General features: G+C 41.0%; 2 protein-coding genes across 12 annotated transcripts in view; one reads left to right on the plus strand and one right to left on the minus strand.

The window, feature by feature from the left end:
• Positions 1–13,454, plus strand: part of vps8 (VPS8 subunit of CORVET complex) — a 235,964-nt gene extending 222,510 nt beyond the window's left edge. For 8 of the 10 annotated variants that reach the window (XM_061837411.1, XM_061837410.1, XM_061837408.1 and 5 more), the window contains 6 exons: positions 1,980–2,060; positions 2,219–2,388; positions 4,278–4,446; positions 6,352–6,396; positions 9,284–9,355; positions 9,745–13,454. In XM_061837411.1, the coding sequence (XP_061693395.1) occupies positions 1,980–2,060; positions 2,219–2,388; positions 4,278–4,446; positions 6,352–6,396; positions 9,284–9,355; positions 9,745–9,870 (663 nt within the window). In that variant the 3' untranslated portion in view covers positions 9,871–13,454. Of the gene's footprint in view, positions 1–1,979; positions 2,061–2,218; positions 2,389–4,277; positions 4,447–6,351; positions 6,397–9,283; positions 9,356–9,744 lie in introns of those variants that run through there. The other 2 variants (XM_061837409.1, XR_009797468.1) reach the window with 2 other exon arrangements.
• Positions 13,455–15,818: 2,364 nt separating this feature from the next.
• The window catches only part of pcca (propionyl-CoA carboxylase subunit alpha), a 102,085-nt gene continuing 93,341 nt past the window's right edge, over positions 15,819–24,562 (minus strand). For both annotated transcript variants that reach the window (XM_061836760.1, XM_061836759.1), the window contains 3 exons: positions 20,156–20,296; positions 16,301–16,378; positions 15,819–16,197 (listed from right to left, as the gene is read on the minus strand). In XM_061836760.1, the coding sequence (XP_061692744.1) occupies positions 16,129–16,197; positions 16,301–16,378; positions 20,156–20,296 (288 nt within the window). In that variant the 3' untranslated portion in view covers positions 15,819–16,128. The remainder of the gene's footprint in view (positions 16,198–16,300; positions 16,379–20,155; positions 20,297–24,562) is intronic.

A 24,562-nucleotide genomic window follows, 5' to 3' on the forward strand; every position in this document is an offset into this window, starting at 1 on the left:
ATATCTCCCCCCCCCTACTTTTGTGGTTTTTCTCTTTTCGCGGTTGGTTCTGGTCCCAATTAACTGGGAAAAATGAGGGATTACTGTATTCCTATTTTAATGCGAAACCCAAACAAAGGACTTGCCATTTGAATACTTTGGAGGGAACTGTTCGCTGTTGTTGGTATATGTCTAGGGCGTGATGCCGCCCATCTACAAATGACACTACTGATTTTTATGCCTTTGTTCAATGCAACTCGTGTGCAAGAAGCTTGCTTGTCGCAAAGTAATTCACACTTGTTAATTTGCTATTTGAAGTTATTTGAATGGTTCAAAATCGCCTGTTACGCTCTCAATTCTTTGACAAAGCCATTAAGCAGACGGACTTTTCAGACTTATTTAGAAGCATCTTTAGGTTTGATCTGAGTTCCATGTAAGAATATTTTTTATTTTTGTCTCCTTATATTCACATTTTTTTTCCATTTTCTTCCCCCAAAGTAGTTTACAAAGGTGCAACCTAAAACATGCCGCGTTACAGAGGACCAATTGTGTGTGTTTTGCGTTCGCCTCTCTTAGTAACTCTACTAAAACAAATTTGTTACCTTGTTCAATATAATACAAAACTGTTTGTGTAACATTTACATTTTCAAGAAATCATTGAAGCCAGTCTTTCTCACCCTTATCTCGATCATCTAAAAATTACTTGATCGACCCCAATTTTTGATCAGGTGAGCTAATTGGAACATCCCTACTTTTAACACAGTCTGCTTTACTAGTTTTTTGTCGGCAACCGTCAGGGAACTCACAGATTTCCTAGCCATCTGTGAATTGGTTCAGGGCAGATGATGATTTGTGCTCGAGCAGTGTTGCATTGTATTGCTCAACAGAAAAGTAGTACTAATCGGAAGTATGAATACAGAAGCAAGCCCATAAATATTTCATTTCATCACTTAGTCAACAGGAAGCAGAACTGGAGGTAGCAGAAATGAAGATAGTGAGGTTCTCGCTTGGAGTGAACAGGTTGGATAGGATTAGAAACGAGCTCATTAGAGGGACAGCCAAAGTTGGATGTTTTGGAGACAAGGTTCGAGAGAGCAGACTTAGATGGCTTGGACATGTTCAGAGGTGAGAGAGTGAGTATATTGGTAGAAGGGTGCTGAGGATGGAGCTGCCAGGCAAAAGAGCAAGAGGAAGACCAAAGAAAAGGTTGTGGATGTTGTGAAGGAGGACATAAGGACAGTGGCTGTTAGAAAAGATGGTGCACGAGATGGGCTTAGATGGAAAAAGATGACACTGTGGCAACCCCTAACGGGACAAGCCAAAAGGAAAAGAAGAAGTGGTTAATACAATTTAATAAAATGTTTTCGCTTGGTGTGAACAGGTTGGATAGGATTAGAAATTAGCTCTTTAGGGGGACAGCCAAAGTTGGATGTTTTGGAGACAAGGTTAGAGAGAGCAGACTTCGGTGGTTTGGACATGTCCAGAAGCAAAAGACTGAGTATATTGGTAGAAGAGTGCTGAGGATGGAGCTGCCAGGCAAAAGAGTGAGAGGAAAACCAAAGAAAAGGTTGATGGATGATGTGTGGGAGGACATGAAGACAGTGGGTGTTAGAGAGAAAGATGCACGAGATAGGCTTAGATGGAAAAAGATGACATGCTGTGGCGACCCCTAACGGGACAAGCCGAAAGGGAAAGAAGAAGAAGAAGACTAAGTCACCAAATTACATGTCAATTGGATTTGTGGATCCATTTATGTGGCTCATGTATCAGACATTTCCAAACACAAGCCTGTATACCACTGGCAGATTGACAAATTCACAGACACTAATGCTGTTTAAATCTGGGACAAAATTTACAACTTTCAGAAACAAGCAGTTCACAAAAGATTGAACATTGTTGTTTAATTTCACACTTGATGAGTGGGCTGGCACTCCATAAATTATGTTTTACAGTCAGTCAGAGTTGAGTTATAATATTTGCCCTAACATTGTGTTCAACAGAACCCCATTTATGAGACAGGAAAATTTGCAGAGATCCAAGTCCTTATTCTTGGGATGCTCGACACTTTCCGCTATGAACAGGTAAATTAGTGTGTAATTAGCACACATCTCATTGTTTGACTTTTTCATGGACTGTTTATGATGAAAATAAATGAAGAACAATTCCGTATACTAACACCGTGATGTTATCAAATATAAAGAATATAAAGAATTTTTATAATTTGTGTCTTGTGTTCAAGACTTTATTTGAAACAACTACAAGTCTACTAAATCATGACCTCCACTGGTCCCTGTCTCATTTGCGGACTGCTGTGAGAAGGGGGCTCCATCCAAGGCAAGACTCTTGCAACATTTGCCTACAACAGTACAAGAGGTGGCAGGACTCAGCTGAGCAGATTGTTCTATTTAGGTAACACGATCTGCACTCTGGAAATTATAGACAAACTCAGACAAAACTATTTATATATTTCAATGAACTTAGATTTACATTTGGAAATATTGATCTCATCAAGTAATTAGTAAAGAACAAAATAATATCAGATCAATGGAAAATTGTCAAAAAATAATGGATGAAAATTGCAGTTGAAGCCAGAAGTTTACCTACACTATGAAAAAACACAGTATGCTGTGTTTTTGTCTCACTGTTTGAAGTCGAATCAGACCAAATCTCTCCTGTTTCAGGTCACTCGGGATCACCAAAATGATTTTATTTATTTATTTTAAATGCCACAGGAATGAAAGAGAATTTCTTGTAGAATTTTATATTGTTTTCTTCGAGGTCAAAGGTTGACGTACACAAAATGTACAATGTCTTTGGAGATCATGGGTAAACCCAGATGAGGAGGTAATGGCCTGAGAAGCTCCTGATAGGTTAACTAACAACATTTAAGTTAGACGGCACACCTGGGGATGTATTTAAAGCCAAACTTCATACACTCTGCTTCCTTGTTTGAAATCATTCGAAAATCAAAAGAAATCAGAGAGACAATTGTGGCGCTCCACAAGTCTGGCTCATCCTTGAGTGCAATTTCCAGATATTTGAAGGTGAAGGTTCATCTGCAAGTATAAAAGTCATAGGAATGTCTAGCCATCACATGGCTCGGGAAGGGTTCTGTATCCCAGAGATGGTGTTTTGATCTGAAATGTCCAAATGAATCTCAAAACAAAAGCTAAAGACATTGTGAAGATGTTGGGTGAAGCTGGTAAGAAAGTGTCATTATCCACAGTGAAACGAGTCCTGCACTGGCATGAGCTGAAAAGGCACTCACCGAGAATGAAGCTATTACTCCTAAAGTAACATGAAAAAAAGCCAGATTACAGTTTGCAAAAAGACACCAAGAAAAATAACTTTTGAAGACATATCCTGTGGTCTGATGAAACTAAAGTGGAGCTGCTTGGCCATAATGACCATTGCAGCTTGAGGAAAAAGAGGGCAGCTTGTAGAACTGAGGACACCATACTAACTGTGAACCATGTAGCTGGCAGTATCATGTTGTGGGACTGTTTTACTGCAGCAGGAACTGGAGCTCTTCATAAAACAGACACCATCATGAAGAAAGACTGTTACATGGAGATATTCAGGCAACATCTCAAGACAACAGCCAGGAAGCTAAAACTTGGACACAAAAGGGTCTTCCAAATGGACAATGACCCAAAGCATACTGCCAAAATGCTTAAAAAGTCGCTTGAGGATAACAAAGCCATTGTCTTGAAATGGCCATCAGAAAGGCCTTATCTGAATCTCATAGAAAATATGTGGGCAGATCTGAAAAAATGTGTGAGGGCAATGCAACCAACAAATCTGACTCAGTTATACCAGTTCTGTCAGGAGGAATGTACCAGGTACTGTCAGAAGATTGTTGATTACCCAAAACATTTGACCCAAGTCATGAAATCCAAAGGAAATGTATGTAAACGTTTTCACCCAAATAAAATAAAATACAATTCTCAAAGAAATTCTCTCATCGTTTATCAAATTTAAATAATTTTGGTGATCTTGACTAACCTTAACTAAGAAAGGTTTTGTCTGGTTTGATGTCAGACTGTGAGACTGTGTTTTTGCAGTGTATGTAAACGTCTGGCTTCAGCTGTAAGGGTATAGTACTTATGTATCTCTTTTTTTTTTCTCCAACCATTTTTCTCCAATCTATCATAGTCCTCAGAATTTGTCATTATGTACAGCAATAGTGTCAACTGTGCTCCTGCCGTCAAGAAGATTTTTTGTTATCCTGCTCACCATTCAACTCGTCAACAACATTCAATTGCATTCTCAGTAGTAATGCTTCTTGTTTGTCTTAGCTGTGGCCACCTATACCACGTCCAATGCCTGCAGCAGACTGTGGACTGTGGGTTGCCATGTACTTCAGAGCAGCAGCAGCAGTGGAGTTGCTACAAGTGTTCTACCACTCACAGAGAAAGAGGTCCGCAGTACACCATGCCAAAGAGTCACTGCACATCCCTTGCACAGGTTTGTAAATTTGGCCACTAAATTTGTGCTACATCACTCGGTCCAAAATTTTAAGGAAAAAAATTCCCCCACAATACAAAATTGTAATACAGCAATGTTATTGCGAGTGACAAGTGCGTACAGTACGTTAACTCCACTATAGTTATGAGCCATTTAACATCAACTTCAGTTGTAACGAAATGCTGTACATAAGCTCAAACATCTATCCATCCATCCATTTTCTTCACCGCTTATCCTCACGAGGGTCGCAGGGTGTGCTGGAGCCTATCCCAGCTGTCAACGGGCAGGAGGCGGGGTACCCCCTGAACTTGTTGGCAGCCAATCGCAGGGCACATTGAGACAAACAGCCGCACTCACAATCACACCGAGGGGCAATTTAGAGTGTCCAATTAATTTTGCATGTTTTTGGAATGTGGGAGGAAGCTGGAGTGCCCGGAGAAAAACCCACGCAGGCACGGGGAGAACATGCAAACTCCACACAGGTTATTGAACCCGGGACCTCAGAACTGTGAGGCCAACGCTTTACAAGCTGAGCCACACAAGCTCAAACAGAATTCAAGGATTTTGGTGAAATTAATAAATAAAGTTACAAAAACTATCAATGTTTCCCTGCCTGCTACATTTGTTGTTCTGCAGAGTAAAAATATTTTAATATATTTCCATGTGAATGGATATTTGTCCCAGTGTGCCTTGCGATTGGCTGGGAACCAGTTCTCTCCTGCCTGATGATAGCTGAGATAGCACTTGCAACCCTTGTGAGGATAAGCAGCTTGGAAAATGGATGGATGGATGCTTTCATGTTTTTTAAATGAACTTCGTAGGTTAAAGTGTTGAACCACTTACTAGTTTGTTTAGGTTTCAGTACAGATGTTATAAAATTGTCAGTTTAAAAAAAAAAAAAAAACTTGACAACTATTGTGATTCTACAATACGAAATAATATAGTGTGGGGGTTTTTTCTTTTTTGTTTTTTCTTGACGATATCACCCTGCCCGAGATCCTAGGCCTAAGGTTCGAGAGAGCAGACTTCGATGGTTTGGACATGTTCAGAGGCGATAGTGTGAGTATAATTGGTGCTGAGGATGGAGCTGCCAGGCAAAAGGGCGAGAGGAAGACCAAAGAGAAGGTTTATGGATGTTGTGAGGGAAGACATGAGGGCAGTTGGGGTTAGAGAGGAAGATGCAGGAGATAGGCTAAGATGGCAAAAGATGACACGGTGTGGCGACCCCTAACGGGACAAGCCGAAAGGAAAAGAAGATGATTTGAGTCCTTCAAATATGAAATGCATGATTATGATTATTTTTACAAATAATTTAAGTATAATGGAAGTTAGGTGGTCTGATTTTCATTTTGGTTTTTTTCTTAATCCTTTATTGTCATGTAATGTTCATTTTATTCTGTGTAGCATCTTTGCATCAACCCTGTGTCGCGTATCTTGGTTTTGGATAAAAAGCATAATTGGGCAAAGAATATGCTTATTACTTCTGGTTTAGCTTTATGTATGCCTAATGTTAAAAATTAAACCGGGCCCTGATCTGAATCATATCAAAAACCTGTGGGCAGAAAAGGCATGTACGAACAAGGCAACCAACAAACCTGACTCAGTTATACCAGTTCTGTCAGGAGCAATGGGCCAGGATTCCTGCCGAGTACTATCAGAAGCTGGCAGAAGGTTCCCAAAACGTATGACCTGCTCATGGAGTTCTAAGGAAATGCTACTCAGACTAAAGAAATGTATTTAACTGTATATAGCCTCATGAATATACAATTTTAGGGCCATATCCTACAGCTCAATTGGCCACCAGTAACACTGCCAGCAGAACCAGAGAAATGTTCGCAGGTGCAGCATGTCTGGTGAAATGTTTGACTACTATTACACTATTCTCAGCATCGTTTCCTGTTTCAGGCTCGAATTTTATCCATGCATTGTGATGAAGCTCGTTGGAAGAAGGTAAGGATTTATCAAGTCTTGAAAAGATGGATCTGACAACACAAATAGGTTGTAATCCTGTATGATTTAAATATGATCAAAGTCCCCCTAATTTCCTGCAAAAGAAGAAAAGATATTAAATTTTATCAAGATTTTTGCAGGGTTTTACCACAGTTCTAGTTCATCCTTGCTGAAAACTTGGGCGGTTCTGGATATCTCCAACTCACACAGGTTGAGTAGGCGTACCAACAAATTTACTGCTTAACTCCTGACAAAACCTGGATAATGCAAAGTCACGGGAAATTAACCAGGGCACGATGAATCCTGAATGTAAAATATTCCACACACAAATAAAATGTGTTTCAGGCTAATACAGATAACCGAAACCCTAATTGGTATTTGGAGCAAGCATTTGTTCGGGGTTTAAAAAAAAAAAAAAAAAACAGAGAAGGGAAAATTTTGCTGTCAAAATTTTACTTCATGTCTTGATTTGCGAAAGAACTACTCTGCCTTTTCCACATTTGTGGATCTCAGAGGGTTGAGGTCACAGGATGAGTGTGGCTAAGTCAGCCATAACTTGTCTGAGGATTTGTTTCGTCTGTTGTTACAGTGCATACAATACTACATCCATACATACATACTTTTTGTGCATACAATATATTCTATGGAGTTCTTAAATTGTTCTAAATTTGTGTTTTTTTTGTCATAAGACGGACGACTGGTTAGCACATCTGCCTCACAGTTATGAGGACTTGGTTTCTAATTCGGCCTCTCCTTTGTGGAATTTGGATGTTTTCCCCTTTTTTTTTGTCCTTGTACTCCGGTTTCCTCCCACATCCTCAAACCATGCACAGTAGGTTAATTGAAAACACCATAGGTATGAATGTGAGTCCAAATACAGCATTTGTTTGTATGTGCCCTGCAATTGGTTGGTGACCACTTCAGAGTGTATTCTGCGTCTATCCCAAAGTCAGCTGGGGTGGGCTCCATGACGCCCGCTACCTGAGTGTGGATAAGTGGTTAAAAAAAATCAATGGATGTCATCATAAATGACCGTCCATGCACAGCCCAAAAGAGCAACGTGGGTTTCCCTTCCCATGAGCTCGCCGTCTGTGGGAGGGGCCATCAGGGTTTTGTGTAGTGTGAGCTGGACAGTGGCCGAAGGCAGGGACCATGGCGATCTGATCCCTAGCTACAAAGGCTGGCTCTAGGGATGTGGAATGTCACCACACTGGCAGGTAAAAAGCTCAAGCTGGTGTGTGAGGTTGAGAAGTTCTGACTCTATATAGTCGGGCTCACCTCCACACACACTTTGGGCTCTACTACTCATCCTTTTGAGAGGGGTTGGACCTTTTTCCACTCTGGAGTTGCCCACAGTGAAAGGCGCCAAGCAGGTATGGGAGTACTTCTTGCTCCCCCAGCTTGGCACCAATAGGTTTGGGCTCACCTTGGTAGACAAGTGTGTAGCCTCCCCCCGCCATAACGAATACCATGCATAAGGGTGTCCACGGGCTCACTTGCCACTAGGACACCCTATGTCGCAGTTCAATGACCAACTTTTTGGTCATCTCATCCGACTTGCGCCCAAAAGTTCAGATTTCCAGATTTTGGCGTTTACATGTATTCAACAATTTAGGACATAGCACCTTCTGTTTGAACCCACCCACTTTTCAAGCAAGTATCGTTACATGTGACAGATGGGTGTTTTTAGTTTCCTTTTAGATTGATTACTTAAACAATTGGTGTTTGGTAAGTCTTTAACTGTAAAAACTGCATTTGCTGTTAAGCTCATATGAACACCAGCAACCTGTCTAGAAAAGCAAACCTTTTAAAGTAAAGAGAAGAAGGAAAATCAATCAGAGCTATTGCAAATGAGACAACAATTTGGAATGTCCTAAAAAAATTGAAACTACTGATGTACTGAGCAAAAAACATTGAACACGTCGGCCAAGGGTAAAAACAGCAGTTGATAATGGAAACATTGTGAGAGCTGTTAAGAAACCCTCAAAGACTGGCAGGGGCGTAGCCAGGCCACTGCCCTGTGCACGGCTGCTTGCAGCAGCAGCTCATTATCTCTATGCCATATATTTAAGCCTTGTGTGTTGTATCACTAGTTGCCAGTTTGTTGTATGAGACAGCATTGGTCTCCGTCAGTATACAAGCTTCTTGTGTATTTGCCTCGTTGTCACGGTTAGCGTTCCTGTGCCACTACAGCCAAGTCTAGTTAAGCCTTGTTTTTGCCTAGTAGTTATCCGATCTTGTTTTCATGTTTTTGGACCTTGCCTTTTGCCACGTGTTTTTGTGCCTTTGCCTTTGTTGGATTGGCTACCTTTGTATGACCTCTGCCTGGAATAAAATCACCCTCGAAATCATGTCACTGCCTCGGAGTTGTGCATTTGGCTGCTACCCCTTGTTCCATGCTCGTGACAAAGACAACATTCAGTGACATCACTGCCAACCTCCACGGTGCAGGGGTGAAGGTGAATAAATACACAGTACAGGGCATACCACAAGATGCAAATCACTCTTCACCATAAACAAGGCCATTATTATGCAAAGGAGTGATGTGAAAAAGTGAAGAGATGAGCCACAGAGGTTTTATGGACTGATGAGACCAAGATTAAGAGATACTAAAATGATGAAAAGGCCAAAGTATGGAGAAAGAAAGGATCTGCTGATGACCCAAAACACAGAAAATCATCTCTGAACCATGGTAGAGGACATGTCAATGCGTGGGCTAGTCTTTGTGAAATACACTTCAATGACCAGATAGGATCATGAACAACTGGCAGTGTCAAATATTGTTTTTTTGTGAACATGAATTTCTAGTTTTTACTGAAGTTTTGCTCAGTTTAAACATTTTCCCAATTTTCACATTTGGTTCTTATTTTGACATTTTTTTTTTCAGGAAGGAAGACTGGACATTCAACAAGAACAGTCCTGGGATCAGCTGCATTGTTTGTACAAAGGACCATCGAGAGTAAGTAAATTCTTCTGCTATACCACTGGTTGAAAAGCATTGCTTCACCTAGTGTACCTCGCTTAAATTTTTTTGCATGAGAACCTGCATGTGCTTCATCAGCTCTGTAAACTTGGCAAGGGGCAGAGCTTTTCCTTTGCGAGGCGCCGACTACATAACTGCCCAGATGAGTTCGGCTCATCCCAGCTTCGAGTGTTTGGCCAAAGGAGGCGAATTTGTGCATCATCTGCACTTTCGCACATGGATTCCCAATTATCCGCGCAAACATCATTGACAGCAAATAGTCTACTTGGGTCAGGAGCATGTGGAAGAGTGGTGCTTTGCTGAGTTCTGGATTAATTGTGCCCTCTCTCACTCAGTATCTCTTTCTCATGCTTTCTCATTCCCAGTTGTCCATCCTGGCAGAGCTCTCTCACCACCACCACAATAAGAGAACAGGGATTATTTTTCAAGGTCATCCAGCACAAGAGGGTTTCAGTCTTAAGCTATCTCCTCCACCTGTTTTGGAAGAATAGTACTGTGTAGAGTTTTAGTTCTTCTTGAGGAGCACGTTGCAGTTCTTTTCTTTTCATCTTAAACGGGATAAGTTGTATGGAAGATTCAGAGTGATTGGATGATTGATTGTTTAGTATTGCTTTTAGTTTTCCTGCCCCAATATTATCAGTATTACTTGGATCAGAATAACTTTGTAACCCGTGAGACTTTTGATCTGTTGGAAAATGGTACACAATAAATCTTAATTTCTTCAGCTGTGTGATATACAGAAATAAACTGAGTTCCAAATTATTTGACAAATGCTTTTTTCTTTCATTTTCCTAAATAGTTGTGAACAGTAAACAATTGCAGTTTTTCTCAGTCATTTTGATGTATTGCTCAGGTCAGAATTTTAATTTTCAAACTTCTTCAATCTTCAGTCAATTTGCAGTTTTTCTTGAAACGAGTTGCAAATGTACATCATATAGATGAGTATGTATAATTGTCTGCCGTTTCCAACTTGATCAATTGTTTATTGTTGATCAAAATGGTTTATCGTATAGTATAAAACACTAGTTCATCACCAAAGTCTTTGTTCAAAATGGATTGAAAAATTCTGATAATTTGTCAAGCCCTACTGTATTTCTATACATTTTCCATCAATGTTTTTCCCCCAGGTCATTCTTGACTTTCTCTAACAAAGGAGAACTGTGTGGCACATTTGATCAACCAGTTTTCCAAAATAGCTGAAGGTGCAATTCATGAACCATTAACTGGTAAGCACTGTTGCTAGAGCACAACGCAATGTTAGTGTCTGACAATGAAAGGACAAGTAACTGGACAGGCTCAGCAACCACACAAAAAGCAAGAGAAAAACGAGGTATGCAAGGTGGCGAGGAAGTTGGGAGTCAAAACAAAAGATGAAGCAGAAGAGGATGAGGACAAATGTATATTCCTGAAAAGATATTGTAAGAGTGCCACATGTAGACCACATTCTCAATCATGGGCTTAGGTGTTTTTTTCCATACTTTTTTCTACTTTTTCTCCTTTGTGCAATGTAAACTGTGCTGTTTTTTTTTAAATCTTTTCTGTATCACAATAACCTGAGGTCTGTCAACAAATTGCAGTGGAAATTGAAAAACTGTCATTATCCAGTCTCTTGCAATCAATCCTCCACATAACACTTAACACGTGTAATTTACAATCTAAAATAGTTACCAAAATGTTAGCTACATTTTTCATCTGTACCTCCCTGTAGAGTATATTTGTGTTACTTTGACAACATGACTAAGCATTTTATAGTTGAAACCAGTGGTTTACATACACTGCACAAAAGGGTTTTTTTTTTCCTCACTTTCTGAAGTCAAATCTGACAAAACCCTCAGGCTGAAATTTGAAATTGAGGGTGTTATGTATAATATGATTAGTGGCTATGCCCCACAGGTAGGATGTGACCAAGAGTCGAAAGAGAAATTCTGGAAGGAAGTAGATGAAGTAGTTCTGAGCATCACAGACAGAGAGTTGTGATTAGTGCTGATTGTAATGGACATTTTGGTGAAGGAAATGAGGGCGATGAAGAAGTGATGGTTAAGTACGGCATCCAGGAAAGGAACTTTGAGGGACAGATGGTGGTGAACTTTGCAGAAAGGATGGAAATGGCAGTAGTGAACACTTTTTTTCCAAAAGAAGCACAAACATAAAGTGACCTACAAGAGCGGAGGTAGAAGCACGCAGGTGGATTATATTCTGTGGAGATGATGTAATCTGAAGGAGTTTACTGATTGTAAAGTAGTGGTAGGAGGGAGTGTAGCTCGACAACACAGGATGGTGGTGTGTACAACGACACTGGTGGTGGGTAGGAAAATTAAGAAGACAAAGGTAGAGCAGACAACCAGGTGGTGGAAGCTGAGAAAGGAAGAATGCTGTGTGGCCTTCCGGAAAGTGGTGAGACAGGCTCTCGATGGACAGGAGGAGCTCCTGGAAGACTGGACTACTATACCCAAGGTGATCAGAGAGACAGGCAGGAGAGTACGTGGTGTGTCTTCTGGTAGTAAAAGGGAGACGGAGACCTGGTTGTGGAACCCCAAAATACAGGAAGTCATACAAGGAAAGAGATTAGTAAAGAAGAATTGGGACACTGAGGACTGAGGAGAGGCGAAAGGAAAACCTTGAGATTCGACATAGGGCAAAGGTAGAGGTGGCGAATGCTAAATGTACACCAGGTTGGAAACAAAAGAAGGAGAAAAGGATCTCTACAGGTTGGCCAGACAGAGGGATAGAGATGAGAAGGATGTGCAGCAGGTAAGGGAGATTAAGGATAGAGATGGAAATGTATTGACTGGTGACAGTAGTGTGCTTGGTCCTTCATAATTGCCTCTTCTACTCTTCCTTCTCTCTCATTTTCTTTCATCCATCAACTTCTCAAAGTATTCTTTCCATCTATTGAGCACAGTGATGGATACCCATCACTTCTTGATCGCCCCTCTTTCCTTCACTAATATGTCCATTACAATCTGCACCAATCACAACTCTTTATGTCTGGGATGCTCAGTACTACTATTTTACTACTACAATTTAACTATTGTACTTTCATTATTTGCTTAAATATGACCTTATACATTTAATCAACAGATAAAATGTTGTCCATTTGCTAATCAGACAAGGATGTGTTGTGGAGTGTGGTGGCTGTCCTTGATCTTTGTACACAGAGAATCGGCTGGTGGTATCCTCCTTTCCCAGGCGTTGGTGTGGAGACGAATTACACCAGATTAAGGAGCGGAAAAATCCCATCCCAGCCCAGGACCAGATTGCTGGGGCGGGGCAGCCACTTTTACCATGGACCCATACATATAAAAACCTTGTTACCGGGCAGCTCTTGTCTTCTTGGGCTTTCCCTACCATAGGTCCGATGACAATTGCTGTTTGGCTCCAGCACTTCTGCAACCCTTGTGAGAATAAGCAGCTCAGAAAATGCATCGATAGATGGACTATTCAGTCAAATGTTTCTTTTTTGATGAATCATACAAAAAAGGCATTTTGTCCATGTCTTTCATTAAAAATAAAAGGTTATTCCACGTTGGTTGTGCAGAAAACTGCACAAAAATTTTCCTTTTTGAACATCCCAGAGTGCTTAAAAATATATTAGAATTGGGACCCTGGAGGGACTAAATGTTGTAGTCCAATAGCTTTACAACAGGCCATGGACCAACCACACACACAAAAAAAAAAAATGCAAATATATGACAAAATACCTCCAAAAACTACAGTTTTTGTCATTCTCTGTAAATACACTCTCCTCACAACTGCTACATCGGATTTTCAGCCACGCCTGTAAGTTGGGCAACCTCTCCTGTTACTGCATTGCTGCGTGGGTCTGCTGCTGTTGTGCTGCTATCTTTGCTTTTGCTCTCCCTCTAGTGACACTGAGGGGTGTTAATTCAGCTTCTTGGAAAGTGTCTCCCTGTCCTGCTTCTCCCATTCAAGTCAGCAGCCATTTCAAGCAATTTGTACACCATTCCTAGCATTTTTACCAAACCATTATTTGATTAGGCCAGTCGTTCTTGTAGCCACACCATTTGCTTGATGGGTGTAATGAGGTGATTAAACCTAACTGCTTTTGACACGACCTGTTCACCATTGTCCTCAGTTCTTTTGATATTCCAAGCCACATATGTTAAGCCCAGTGATGAGCAGTGACCCTTTACAGTGGTCATGCTGAAGTGAAAAATTTGGGGGTGTTTAACTATTAAAAAACACACGGTCCTTTTTTTTTTTAACTACCATATAAACTTGATTTTGATAGACTCTCACACTCACCCCATACTTACAATAATTTGTTGGAATTAACGGTGTAGATCTAAATTTAGAGCAGAAATATTCAGCATGTTGATGCGCACACACACACTGTCATGTAACCAGCTTTGTGGTCAGTGAAATGACAATCACATGCCTACAAATTTGCTAATGCTAATGCATACAGTGTTATATTTGATAAGCGCAGTTACGGGTCAAACACTCAATAATAAATCAATGTCCTGCCTTATGAATTCCATTCTACGGGCCTTCTTGGTAAACTCAACAATGACTTTGTCATTGAGGCTTTTATCTGATATGATCTTCTGAAGCATCCTCTAGTCAATAGACATGGCAAGGCCACACAATCTCTGCTGTTTCATGGTTTTGTGTTGATAGCTTTTTATCCATTTTTGTCCAGAGATTTTTCTTTCCACTGACGCACTGGTGGCTGGCAGAGTGAGGAACAGTTCACAAAGTTTGCAGAGTCGTGGCATGGCATCACACAGCTGAGTGCATGAAATGAGTAAATTTCGAGATGTTTTGCTTTTTCAGATCAGGAGACTCATACAACACTGTCAGCTCACTGCACAAAAGCACATAATCAAAAATAATTCATTGGACACTACATTGCTCCTAGGTGTGATTGTGAGTGCAACTGTTGTCTGTCTCTATGTGGCCTGTGATTGGCTAGCAACCAGTTTAGGGTGTACCTGGCCTCCTACCCGTTTATAGCTGGGATAGGCTTCCTCGACCCTTGTGAGGATAAGCAGCTAAGAAAATGGATGGATGGAAGATTTCTAAAAAATGTGTGAATGGTTAAATTTAGCACATTCTTATCCACCTCTGCATTTAGGGGTCTGTCAGGTGCCCTTGGGAGTGCTGATTATACTTGTTTCCTGAAAATTATTAGTTAATAAGGTGCAATACCCAAGTGATTTGTGTGTCTATTGGCAGACCAGTCCTCAGGAGACGCAATTGGATCCAGTCAAATGGAGTGTCTGCAAAGACAATCTGAAAAGGGATGGGGCGCCCGTGCACCCTCACATACTGTATACTTGACCTGATTTTATTGATATACCAGCATTGTTGCAGGTGGTAGCTGCTATGTGTTCTGTGTCAAAATGCAATCTTTCAGAAAGCTCTTGTCAGAGGAAAGCTTAAGGTGACGAATCGTGCAATAGTCTACAGACTATAGTACTAATACTAGTACTGACTGGACCAGCAGAATATGGGGGTGTGTCCCAAGAACGGCACAAGGCAGAAAATAGTAGGTTTGCTGATTCAGAATTTAATGACTTAATTGCAAGAGGGAAAACTGTTTGAATGCCTGCTAGTTTTGATCTGTAGCGCTTAACCAACAGAAGGAGCTGGAAGAGCTAGTGGCCAGGATGCTGATGGTCCGAAAGTATCCTGCCTGCTCTGGACCTAGTTCGAGTGGCATGGAGGTCTTCAAGGGTGGAAAGGATGGTGCTGACAATCCGTTCAGTGGTTTGGGTTAAATATGGCTGAGTTAAAACCATTCTGCAAAGGAGTGGACAAAATTCCTCCAGAGCGATGTGAAAAACTCAGTCAACTCAGATGTCTGAATAGTTTGTGGACCCACTGTAAAGCAATACTCCAAAGAAGCGTTGGCCAAATCCTCCACATCAGTGTAAAAGTCCAATTCTCACAAATGCTTGATTTGAGTTATTGCTGCCATGAGTGGCAGAACCATTTCTTAGGTTCAGCAAATAAACACAATGAAATGTTCCCAGAATTTTTTTTTTCAAATGAAATCATAATTTCTAAACAGCTTATATATTTACCTGTTGTGCTGTGTGATATTCAAATTTGTTTCACCTAAAAAAAAAACAGGTTAGTATAGTGAGGATAAAAAGTTCAGAAAATGGATGGATGCCCCCCCCCCCAAAAAAAAATCTTACATGAGGAAAGGTGTAAATACTTTTTAACAGCACTGTTAACGCAGACTTTCTCTGCAAGTACTTTTATCACCAGCTACTGCAAGATTGAATGTTGTTGTTCTCCAAAAAACAGCCCTTTATTTCTTCTTTTTTTCATGGATTAACTGTCCTGCGACATATTGACCGATCACTTTTGGAAGGATGCAAACTGCTCATTTGCTACTGGGGCTACAGTGTCATGCTCGATGTCTAACTCCATGTAGTGTTTCTTGATTAATTGATACCGCAGGAAATTACTCCATCAGGCTTTAATTTCATGAAAACATCTTAAACTAGTGAGTACATTTTATTCTAGGTATATAACAAAAACAGAAAAACTTTTCATAGCTTGAAAACCCAACAAGAAATCCATGAGAACAAGAATTTTCACACTCCAGTTATATTGTTGATAAAGCTCAATGATCAGGCACTGAGGACATCAATCTCTGCGGGGGACACTGTGGTCCATTGATCATACTGTAGGTACAGTTATTTTTTTCCAGTATTGATCATCCATTATTGAGAGGGATAATACGTTGTTCTTTGATAATACTATGTTCTGATTTATTCAAGCTCCACAAGCAAATCTCCTTCACCAACTGTCTCACCAGGCTTACAATGGACCCGCTTTACCTGAAAAGACAAAATAAATGTAAATGCAATCCAAAAAAAAAACAAAAAACTGTTGATTTAAAATACTCCCAACATACATTGATGTGTAACTCGTGAAACTGACCTTTGCTTGTTTTACAGCGGTCATACTGTTCTGCATTTTCATAGCTTCAATCACACAGATCTCTTGGCCTTGTGCAACCTAAATGTCCACAGTCACACAACACAGGGGAAACAAAACAGCATTAAAACTACATTTATTTTGAGGTTTTCAAAATGCAAAAAGCTCCTCTAAACTGGATTGGTATTTGTGGAAAAAGCTTGACGATGATTGCCAGTGATCTTTTGGGAGCAAAAACACCACTGTAGAGTAACTAAAATAACTTGTGATTTTAATTAATTCTATTTATTGGACTAGATTTTTTCTAACCACATGAAGTCATCAGATCTTAAAGCTCAAGTGTCGTCAAACGGATGATTTTTGGTGTATTATTAATGAAAAGCCCACAGCCAATATGGTCCAATGTGCTTTTTCACCACAAAACTTGGTTTTGACGTAATCAGCTTTTTGTAACTCCCGTCATGAAAATCCTCTCGAGGGATTTGTTTTCAAGAAGAAGCAGGAAGTGATGTACAGGACAGAGGCGCCCCCTAGTGCACTTGTTTGTTTCCATTAGTTTTACCTCTGGGAAGGTAGCTCATTGTTCCTTCGTGTTAGCCAAAATCCCGGCTCATTGCATTGCTGGACATTGCTTGAACACTTGGGAGAATGGAATTACCCTTCATAAGTTTGAAAGAGACCCTGTTCGTTGTGAAAAATGGATTGCACGTGTGCAGAGGACGAGAGCTTCGTGGGTTCAAAATAACAGGTAGGTGTGTATACAGCGCCCAAAAAAAAAAAAAAAAAAAAAATAATGTTTGGGGCGGACCACTTAAGCGGTCTCTCTCATGACGTAGCAAAAGATCCGCGTATGAAATGTGTTGATGCATACAGCTACTAAAAAAAATAATAGTGTGGGGCGGACCACATAATCGGTCTCTCATAACGCAAGAAAAGATCCGCATATGAAATGTGTCGATGTGCACGTTGCCCAGCCAACAATGTCTCGATAGTGTTCATCGAGTACTGCGGCGACTTTGAACATACCCCTAAAAGCAACATAGCTAGGCTCCACCTCCTCCTTATCTGCCACCATGGGTGCCAAAACTCTGCCACACCGGCTGATGTGTTGCGATCGGCGGTCACACCTTCTGCGAAGGCTACGAGTCGGGCTTTGCGACGGGGGCGGCTCTGAAGAACCCAGCCGAGAATGCGTTACTCAGTCGCGTGCACGCATAAATTGCCACGGTTCGACTGACTAAAGCAGCACCGCTCCGCTCTGTCATAAGCCACACTGGCCGGCTGCGAAGGGAGTGGATCGGACAGGATGTGGTTTGGCCGTGATCGGATATCACCTGAATATGGCTTGAAACAATAGTGTGATGTTGCCCTGAGGGCTCGAAACAATAGTGTAGTATTGCCCCGGTAACATCACTCGGTTGTGTGGTGTTGTCCTTTTTGAAAAGAACTTCGGTGTCAGAAGGGGCGTCGGAAAAATGGGAATATCTCTGTTGTTCAGCTTCCGTAGTAGCAGGCACTGGGGGTTTTCAACGGCAGAAGTGACGATGGCGTCAAGGACAGATGATGCGACTAATATGGCGACCGCTTGGATGTCGAGGGACACTCAATTGCGCAACTTTGTGCATGGATGACGCGCTCTCCGCTCACTTTTTTTTTCCACTATATACATTGAAGTGAATAAAGTTATATGCATTTTTCATTACAATATCTATTTTAGAATGTTTATAGGGATGACACCCGGGCTTTAAGTATTAATGGTCTATGGCCACAAGGAACATTCACATTCTCAGTCTGACAGAAATTAGGCTGATGCTTCGACAGGGCTCCTCTCGATAAGGGTTATCCCGAACTAGAGTAGAAAAACACAGCGGGTTGCCCTGGAACCTGAACCTTAATATCATTCTTCCCGAATCTGGCACCATTACGATATCCATCCATCTATTTTCCATCGCTTTTACAGGTGGAGTCATGAGGGGAATAGCTTCAGCAGGGATACCAAGACTTCCCTTTCCCCAGCCACTTCTTCCAGCTCTTCTGGAGTGATCCCGAGGGGTTCCGAAGCCAGCCAAGAGTCTTTCCAGGGTGTCCTGGGTCATCCCCGGGGTCTCTTTCTGGTGGGACATGCCCGGAACATCTCAGCAGGGAGGCGTCCGGGAGGCATCCAAATCATATGCCCCAGCCACGTCATCTGGCTCCTCTCAATGCGGAGGCGCAGGGGCTCGACAATGAGCCCCTCCCTGATGACCGAGCTTCTCACCCTATCTTTATGGGAGAGCCCAGACACAATGCGGAGGAAACTCATTTCGGTCGCTTGTATCTGGGATCTTGTTCTTTTGGTCACAACCCACAGCTCGTGCCCTTAGGTGAGGGTAGGAAGTAGATAGACTGGTAAATTGAGACCTTCACCTATTGACTTAGCTCCCGCTTTACCAAAGTCTGCATCACTGAGATGCAGCACTTATCCATCTGTTGATCTCACGCTCCATTCTTCTCTCACTCGTGAACAAGACCCCAAAATACTTGAACTCCTTCACTTGGGGCAGAATCGAAGAGAGACCACGCCACCCATTTTTGACAGAGGACCATGGTCTCAGATTTGGAGGTCCTGATTCTCATCCCAGCCGCTTCTTAAACCCCAACATACAGGCCCCAAGCTGGGGGGCAATTAGTATACCCACACCTGCTCAGCATCTCTCACAGTGGGCAACTCCAGAGTGGAACACAGTCCAACCCCTCTTGATAGGATTGGTGCCAGAGCCCAAGCGGTGCGTAGAGGCGAGTCCGATTATATCTAGTCGGAACCTCTCGACCTCACGCACCACCTGGGGCTCCTTCCCTGCCAAAGAGGGGACATTCCATGATCCCTGGAGCTCGTTTCTGTAGCTGGGGATCGGATTGCCTTTGGCCACCGCCCAGCTCACATCACACCCGACCCCTATGGTCCCTCTCACATGTGGTGAGCCCATGGAATTATGATTACGTTACGATTTTGAAACTCACAAAATACCCCTTCACTGAAGTACATGGGAACAAAGTGGATTTGAGTACCAAGATCACTCATTTCTAAAAATGCATTCATGTCACGTAAAAGCTTATCCCCAAAATTTCAAATCACAAGTGGTACCTTCCTTCAATACTATAAACAATTCTAAAAATATTCTCAACGTGCGACTACTTTAGAACTACCCTTTTTTTTTTCCAGAAAATATAACTACTCTCACAAAACAAAATACTCTTTTCAGAAGTATATACATTTTTAGCATTAAGACCTGATTGTCTCATGTTCAACTCCAAAAAAAAAGATTCACGAGGAAAACAATGTCTCATGCCTAACCTGTGAGACATACAAATACAAAAAAATGCGACATTCATCAGACACTCACACTTTTAACAGTGCCCATTCTCGATGACCTAGCAATCAGCTCGTTTAAAATGAAACTATCATTGAGTCAATCGTCACAAAAATGGTGCTCTGTTACTCTAAACTCCCTCAAAAATGCACTTATACAATCGTTCTCGATTTTCATTTAAATCCCTATCCCGAAAATCAAGCTGCCCAACAACCACTTTGCTTTTCACACGTTCTTACATCATATTTTATTGGTCCATTTGCTGTCAAAACTATTTGCACATTAAAATGCTCAGTTCAAAACAAAATCACAATCTGAAAACTAAGTCCTCATGTCATATCTCACTTGTACTTTCATGTTACATGTTGTAATAGTGTTTCCATTTTTTAGACATTCTTCCATTTTCATAACATCACAAGTTTGAATGTTAAGAGAGGTTTTCCTTGGCTACAGTTAAAGTATGATGTCCTTGATAAAATCTACACAAAGCATACCTTTCACATATTACCTTATCACCAGGCTTAACAGTAACTGCCACCACTGTGCCAGGCATAGGTGAACGCAGGATACTGCTCGTGTCTTCAGGAATTTTTTCTGGCATGTAGGAATTCAACTCTGCAGCCAACTTGGATAAAATGCGAACCTTATACTGTAAAAAAGGAAGAATTAACACTGTTGGAGAAAAGCAGCAAAGTGTCTGGAATCTGATTCAATGAACTTAAATATACAGTTTTTCACATAAGTCCCTAATCACATTCCAGCAACCATTTTATTTTGTGTGATAAAAATTACATTTGCATACTTATGGTAGTCAGTGCACAGCTTATATCACAATAACAGACTTTCCACCGATATGATCGGCTTGATCGGTAATGGATGATAATTAGCATTTTATGCTGATTGGCTGTTTGGTCTTAATGTCATAATTCAGTGATTGATCAGCTCCCCAAGAGAAAAACGATTTCTGTGTTCGTAATTTTTATCCTATATTTAAATCCAAAAGCTACTTTATTTTTCACCTTATCACGTGTCTTTTTACATACTACTGTAACTATCCAACCACCAAAAGCAATTAAAAAAAATAAAAAACATGGCCATGGTACACGTCTGAGACAGGTAACAAGTTATCCCGAAGTCAGACTAGAGCAGGGGTGGCCAACCAGTCAGAGATGAAGAGCCATGTTTTTTACAATTATGGCAAAGAGAGCATTATTACTCAGCGATTTGTTTTTCTTTTTTGGGGGGGGCCAGAAATTCCCAATAGGTGATCCGCGAAGCAGAGAGGGATTACTGTATAACTACATGAGGGAGAATGTGTGTGAGTGGTCACCAGTGCAGAGGACTATGACTAAAGGATCACTTGAGGTAGGCTGCTGTACTTTTACTGTGTAAAGACCATTATTTTCATTGTACAAAATGTAAAAATTACAAACATAATTTCAATGGCGTTAAAGGTGGGATGTTGTGTTAAAAAAACATAATACAATGATTTGACATGATCAACTTATATTTAATTGAAAACACTACAATGAAGAAATTTAACGTTTAAGCTGCTACACTTTGTTTTTAGCATATCATCATTACATTGGCATTGTATGGCTCTAACACATCTAGATTAAAATGGGAATGCTGACAAAAAAGAAATTTAAGGAACGGCCCTGAGGAGTATGCTGTGACAATGCAACGGTTGCGTTATCCTCCGAAGATAACATGATGATGCTTTGCACGTAGATTGAAAGAAATTTATAACAAGAAAGAATATTTCTTCTTACAAGCCATTTCATTACTTTTTTCATCTCCTTCACCAGCTTCACTAGCAACAGTAACTTCTACGAGTGGCACACATCATCTGTGCAGCAAAGAGGAACACCAAAGAATCAACCGGTAATGGAGGACACTGGCGCTTCAATCGAGCTCCCAATGAAGAGGAAAAAAATGCATTCCTCCACTTCAATTGAAGATTTACTGGACTCAACAGAGATACAGAAAAGTGTCCTCTCTCGATCGATGAGAAATTGTCCATATCACTTGATTTGCTTCGCCAGTAACTCACTGAACTCTGTATGAGTTTGGAATTTACACAACAGTAAGTGATGGATTTAAAATTTGAAAATGCAACACTCCGGTCAAACATTGTCAGGTTCTGCTCAATTACAAACTCTTACATTGGAATATGAACTTTTGAAATTCAATCAGGAAATATGTGTGACAACCTCATCTGGTATTCCAGAAAATACTTCAGAAAACTCTGAAATTCAGATTAAAAAGTTCATGACGTCTGCATTTAAAGGGTATGGAAAGTCTTCAAAGCACCTTTTGCTCATATTAGAGTTTTTTATGCTGAATTCGAATCTGAAATCACAAATGAACGAAGCATTTGTAGTTTTCGATTATCAGCAAAAATTGATAGAATTTTGAATTCACTGGAACACGAGCACGCGATGGAGAATCCCACATAGGGTCATGACGTGACAGTGAGACACCCAAAACATGGCTGCCATTCGACACCAATTTGAGAACAACAATGAATTTTCCGATAATTCAAGCGGTGAACATGATTTTGGAAGGGTCCCATGAAGATGGTGAAGATTACAAAGCTATGAAAAGGCTTAAAGGTTATCAATTTGAGCCAGTTAGGCAGAACACACATTCAAATGCAGACGAAGTAGCTGGCAATTAAGGCAGACAGCAACCAGACTCGGAGGAAAACGTGCTTCGTGTTGGAAACCCTGATTGGCAAGCATTTGTGAAGTTGTTGTTGTTGTTGTTTTTTTTTTAATTTAGCCATAAACTGATAAATAGAAATGGATTCAGTAACCTGAATGAATATATGAAGTTTTCTGTCTTGTTTTAAAATCATGCAAAGGCCATCTTAGTCTAAGTTGGTATATTTTCACAAATAAGGATTTTATGGAATGAAATCTGTTAAAAAAAAAAAAAGGTGTCATGTTAATTTGTGACCAATAATTGGTCAAAACCATAAATATATTTTCACATGGTAAACTGATACCAAATCTTGAGACTTCTTCTGAGAGCCATAACCAGACAGTACAGTACGGTCCTTCCCCATTTTAGTCATAATTTTCCCAAGATGTCATGAACAAAACTGCTAAACTTTATACTGAAAGCTGTAAAACAGTATCTTGTGGTTTTGTTTGGGCACTAAATGTAAATGAAAATGTAAATGTAAAGGGGTGGATGGTTCTGTGTACTGGACTGCTGTGGGTCTTTGAGCTGTAGAAGTTTGTGAATGTGAACAGATTTATTTTTTTTTATTACAGTGAAGAAAATAAGTATTTTCCCACTTAGAAAACATAGAGGGGTCTAAAATTTTCATCGTAGGTGCATGTCCACTGTGAGAGAGAGAATCTAAAAAGAAAAATCCAGAAATCAAAATGTATGATTTTTTTTAACGATTTGTGTGATACAGCTGCAAATAATTTTTTGAACACCTGTCTATCAGCGACAATTCTGACCCTCAAAGACCTGTTAGTCCGCCTTTAAAAGTCCACCTCCACTCCATGTATTATCCTGAATCAGATGCACCTGTGCGAAGTCAGCTGCATAAAGACACCTGTTCACCCCATACAATCAGTAAGACTCAAACTTGTAACATGGCCAAGACCAAAGAGCTGTCCAAAGACACCAGAGACAAAATTGTACAACTCCACATGCCTGGAAAGGGCTACGGAGACATTTCCAAGCAGCTTGGTGAAAAAAGGTCCATTGTTGGAGAAATCATTAGAAAATGGAAGAAGCTAAACATGACTGTGAATCTCAATTGGCGTGGAACCCCATGCAAGATATCACCTCGCAGGGTCTTAATGATCCTTAGAAAGGTGAAGAATCAGCCGAGGACTACACGACAGGACTTGCCAATGACCTGAAAAGAGCTGGGACCACCGTTTCCAAGGTGACTGTTGGTAATACATTAAGACGTCATGGTTTGAAATCATGCATGGCACGGAAGGGTTCCCCTGCTTAAATCAGCACATGTCAAGGCCCATCTTAAGTTTGCCAATGACCATTTGGATGTTACAGGGGAGCCATGGGAGAAGGTTTTGTGCTCAGATGAGACCAAAATTGAACTTTTTGGTCATAATTCCCCTTACTGTGTTTGGAGGAAGACGAATGATGAGTTCCATCCCAAGAACACCATCCTTACTGTGAAGCATGGGGGTGGTAGCATCATCCTTTGGGGGTGTTTTTCTAGATGAGAAGAAAAATGAAGTATGGATTATTTTAATGGAAGAGCTCACTAAGAATGCCTTCAAGGTGAAAAGATTATCAGAGCAAGTGATGAGGTTTAAATGTGAAATTGAGGGTGTTACGTATAATGTGATTAGCGGCTATGCCCCACAGGTAGGATGTGACCTAGAGTTAAAGGACAAATTCTGGAAGGAAGTAGATGAAGTAGTTCTGAGCATCCCAGACACACAGAGGGTTGATTAGTGCAGATTGCAATGGACATATTGATGAAGGAAACAGGGATGATGATGATCCTTCTTCAGATTGAAATCATCTATCACTGTTGGTGTCTACCAACGTATTCGTGGATTGACACCACAACAGGCACAGACCGCCTTATGGCCACAGCTAACGTTGGCCACCTAAGCAATGGAGGCGCAAAAGATCGTCCACTCGGATTCAATGTCCTCCACAATTGAGCAGTTCTGTCGGAATAGGAGCTGAAACTGCTTCTGACAGGAGATTCTGCCAGGCACTCCGACCAGACCATCACAATACGTTTGGGTCTGCCAACGTCAGACCACAATCTTCCACACCATCAGAGCAAACTCAAAACAGGTTAAGTATTTTTTGACAGCTCTGCCCCTCTCTTCACGTGAGTGTTTAAGGGAAGCGGGTGCAAGTCCAATGGCACGACCACAAAGTCAATAACTGAACTGCGACCTAG

The sequence above is a fragment of the Syngnathoides biaculeatus genome, chromosome 12, assembly GCF_019802595.1.
Source record: "Syngnathoides biaculeatus isolate LvHL_M chromosome 12, ASM1980259v1, whole genome shotgun sequence".
In the NCBI taxonomy this organism is placed as follows: Eukaryota; Metazoa; Chordata; class Actinopteri; order Syngnathiformes; family Syngnathidae; genus Syngnathoides; species Syngnathoides biaculeatus.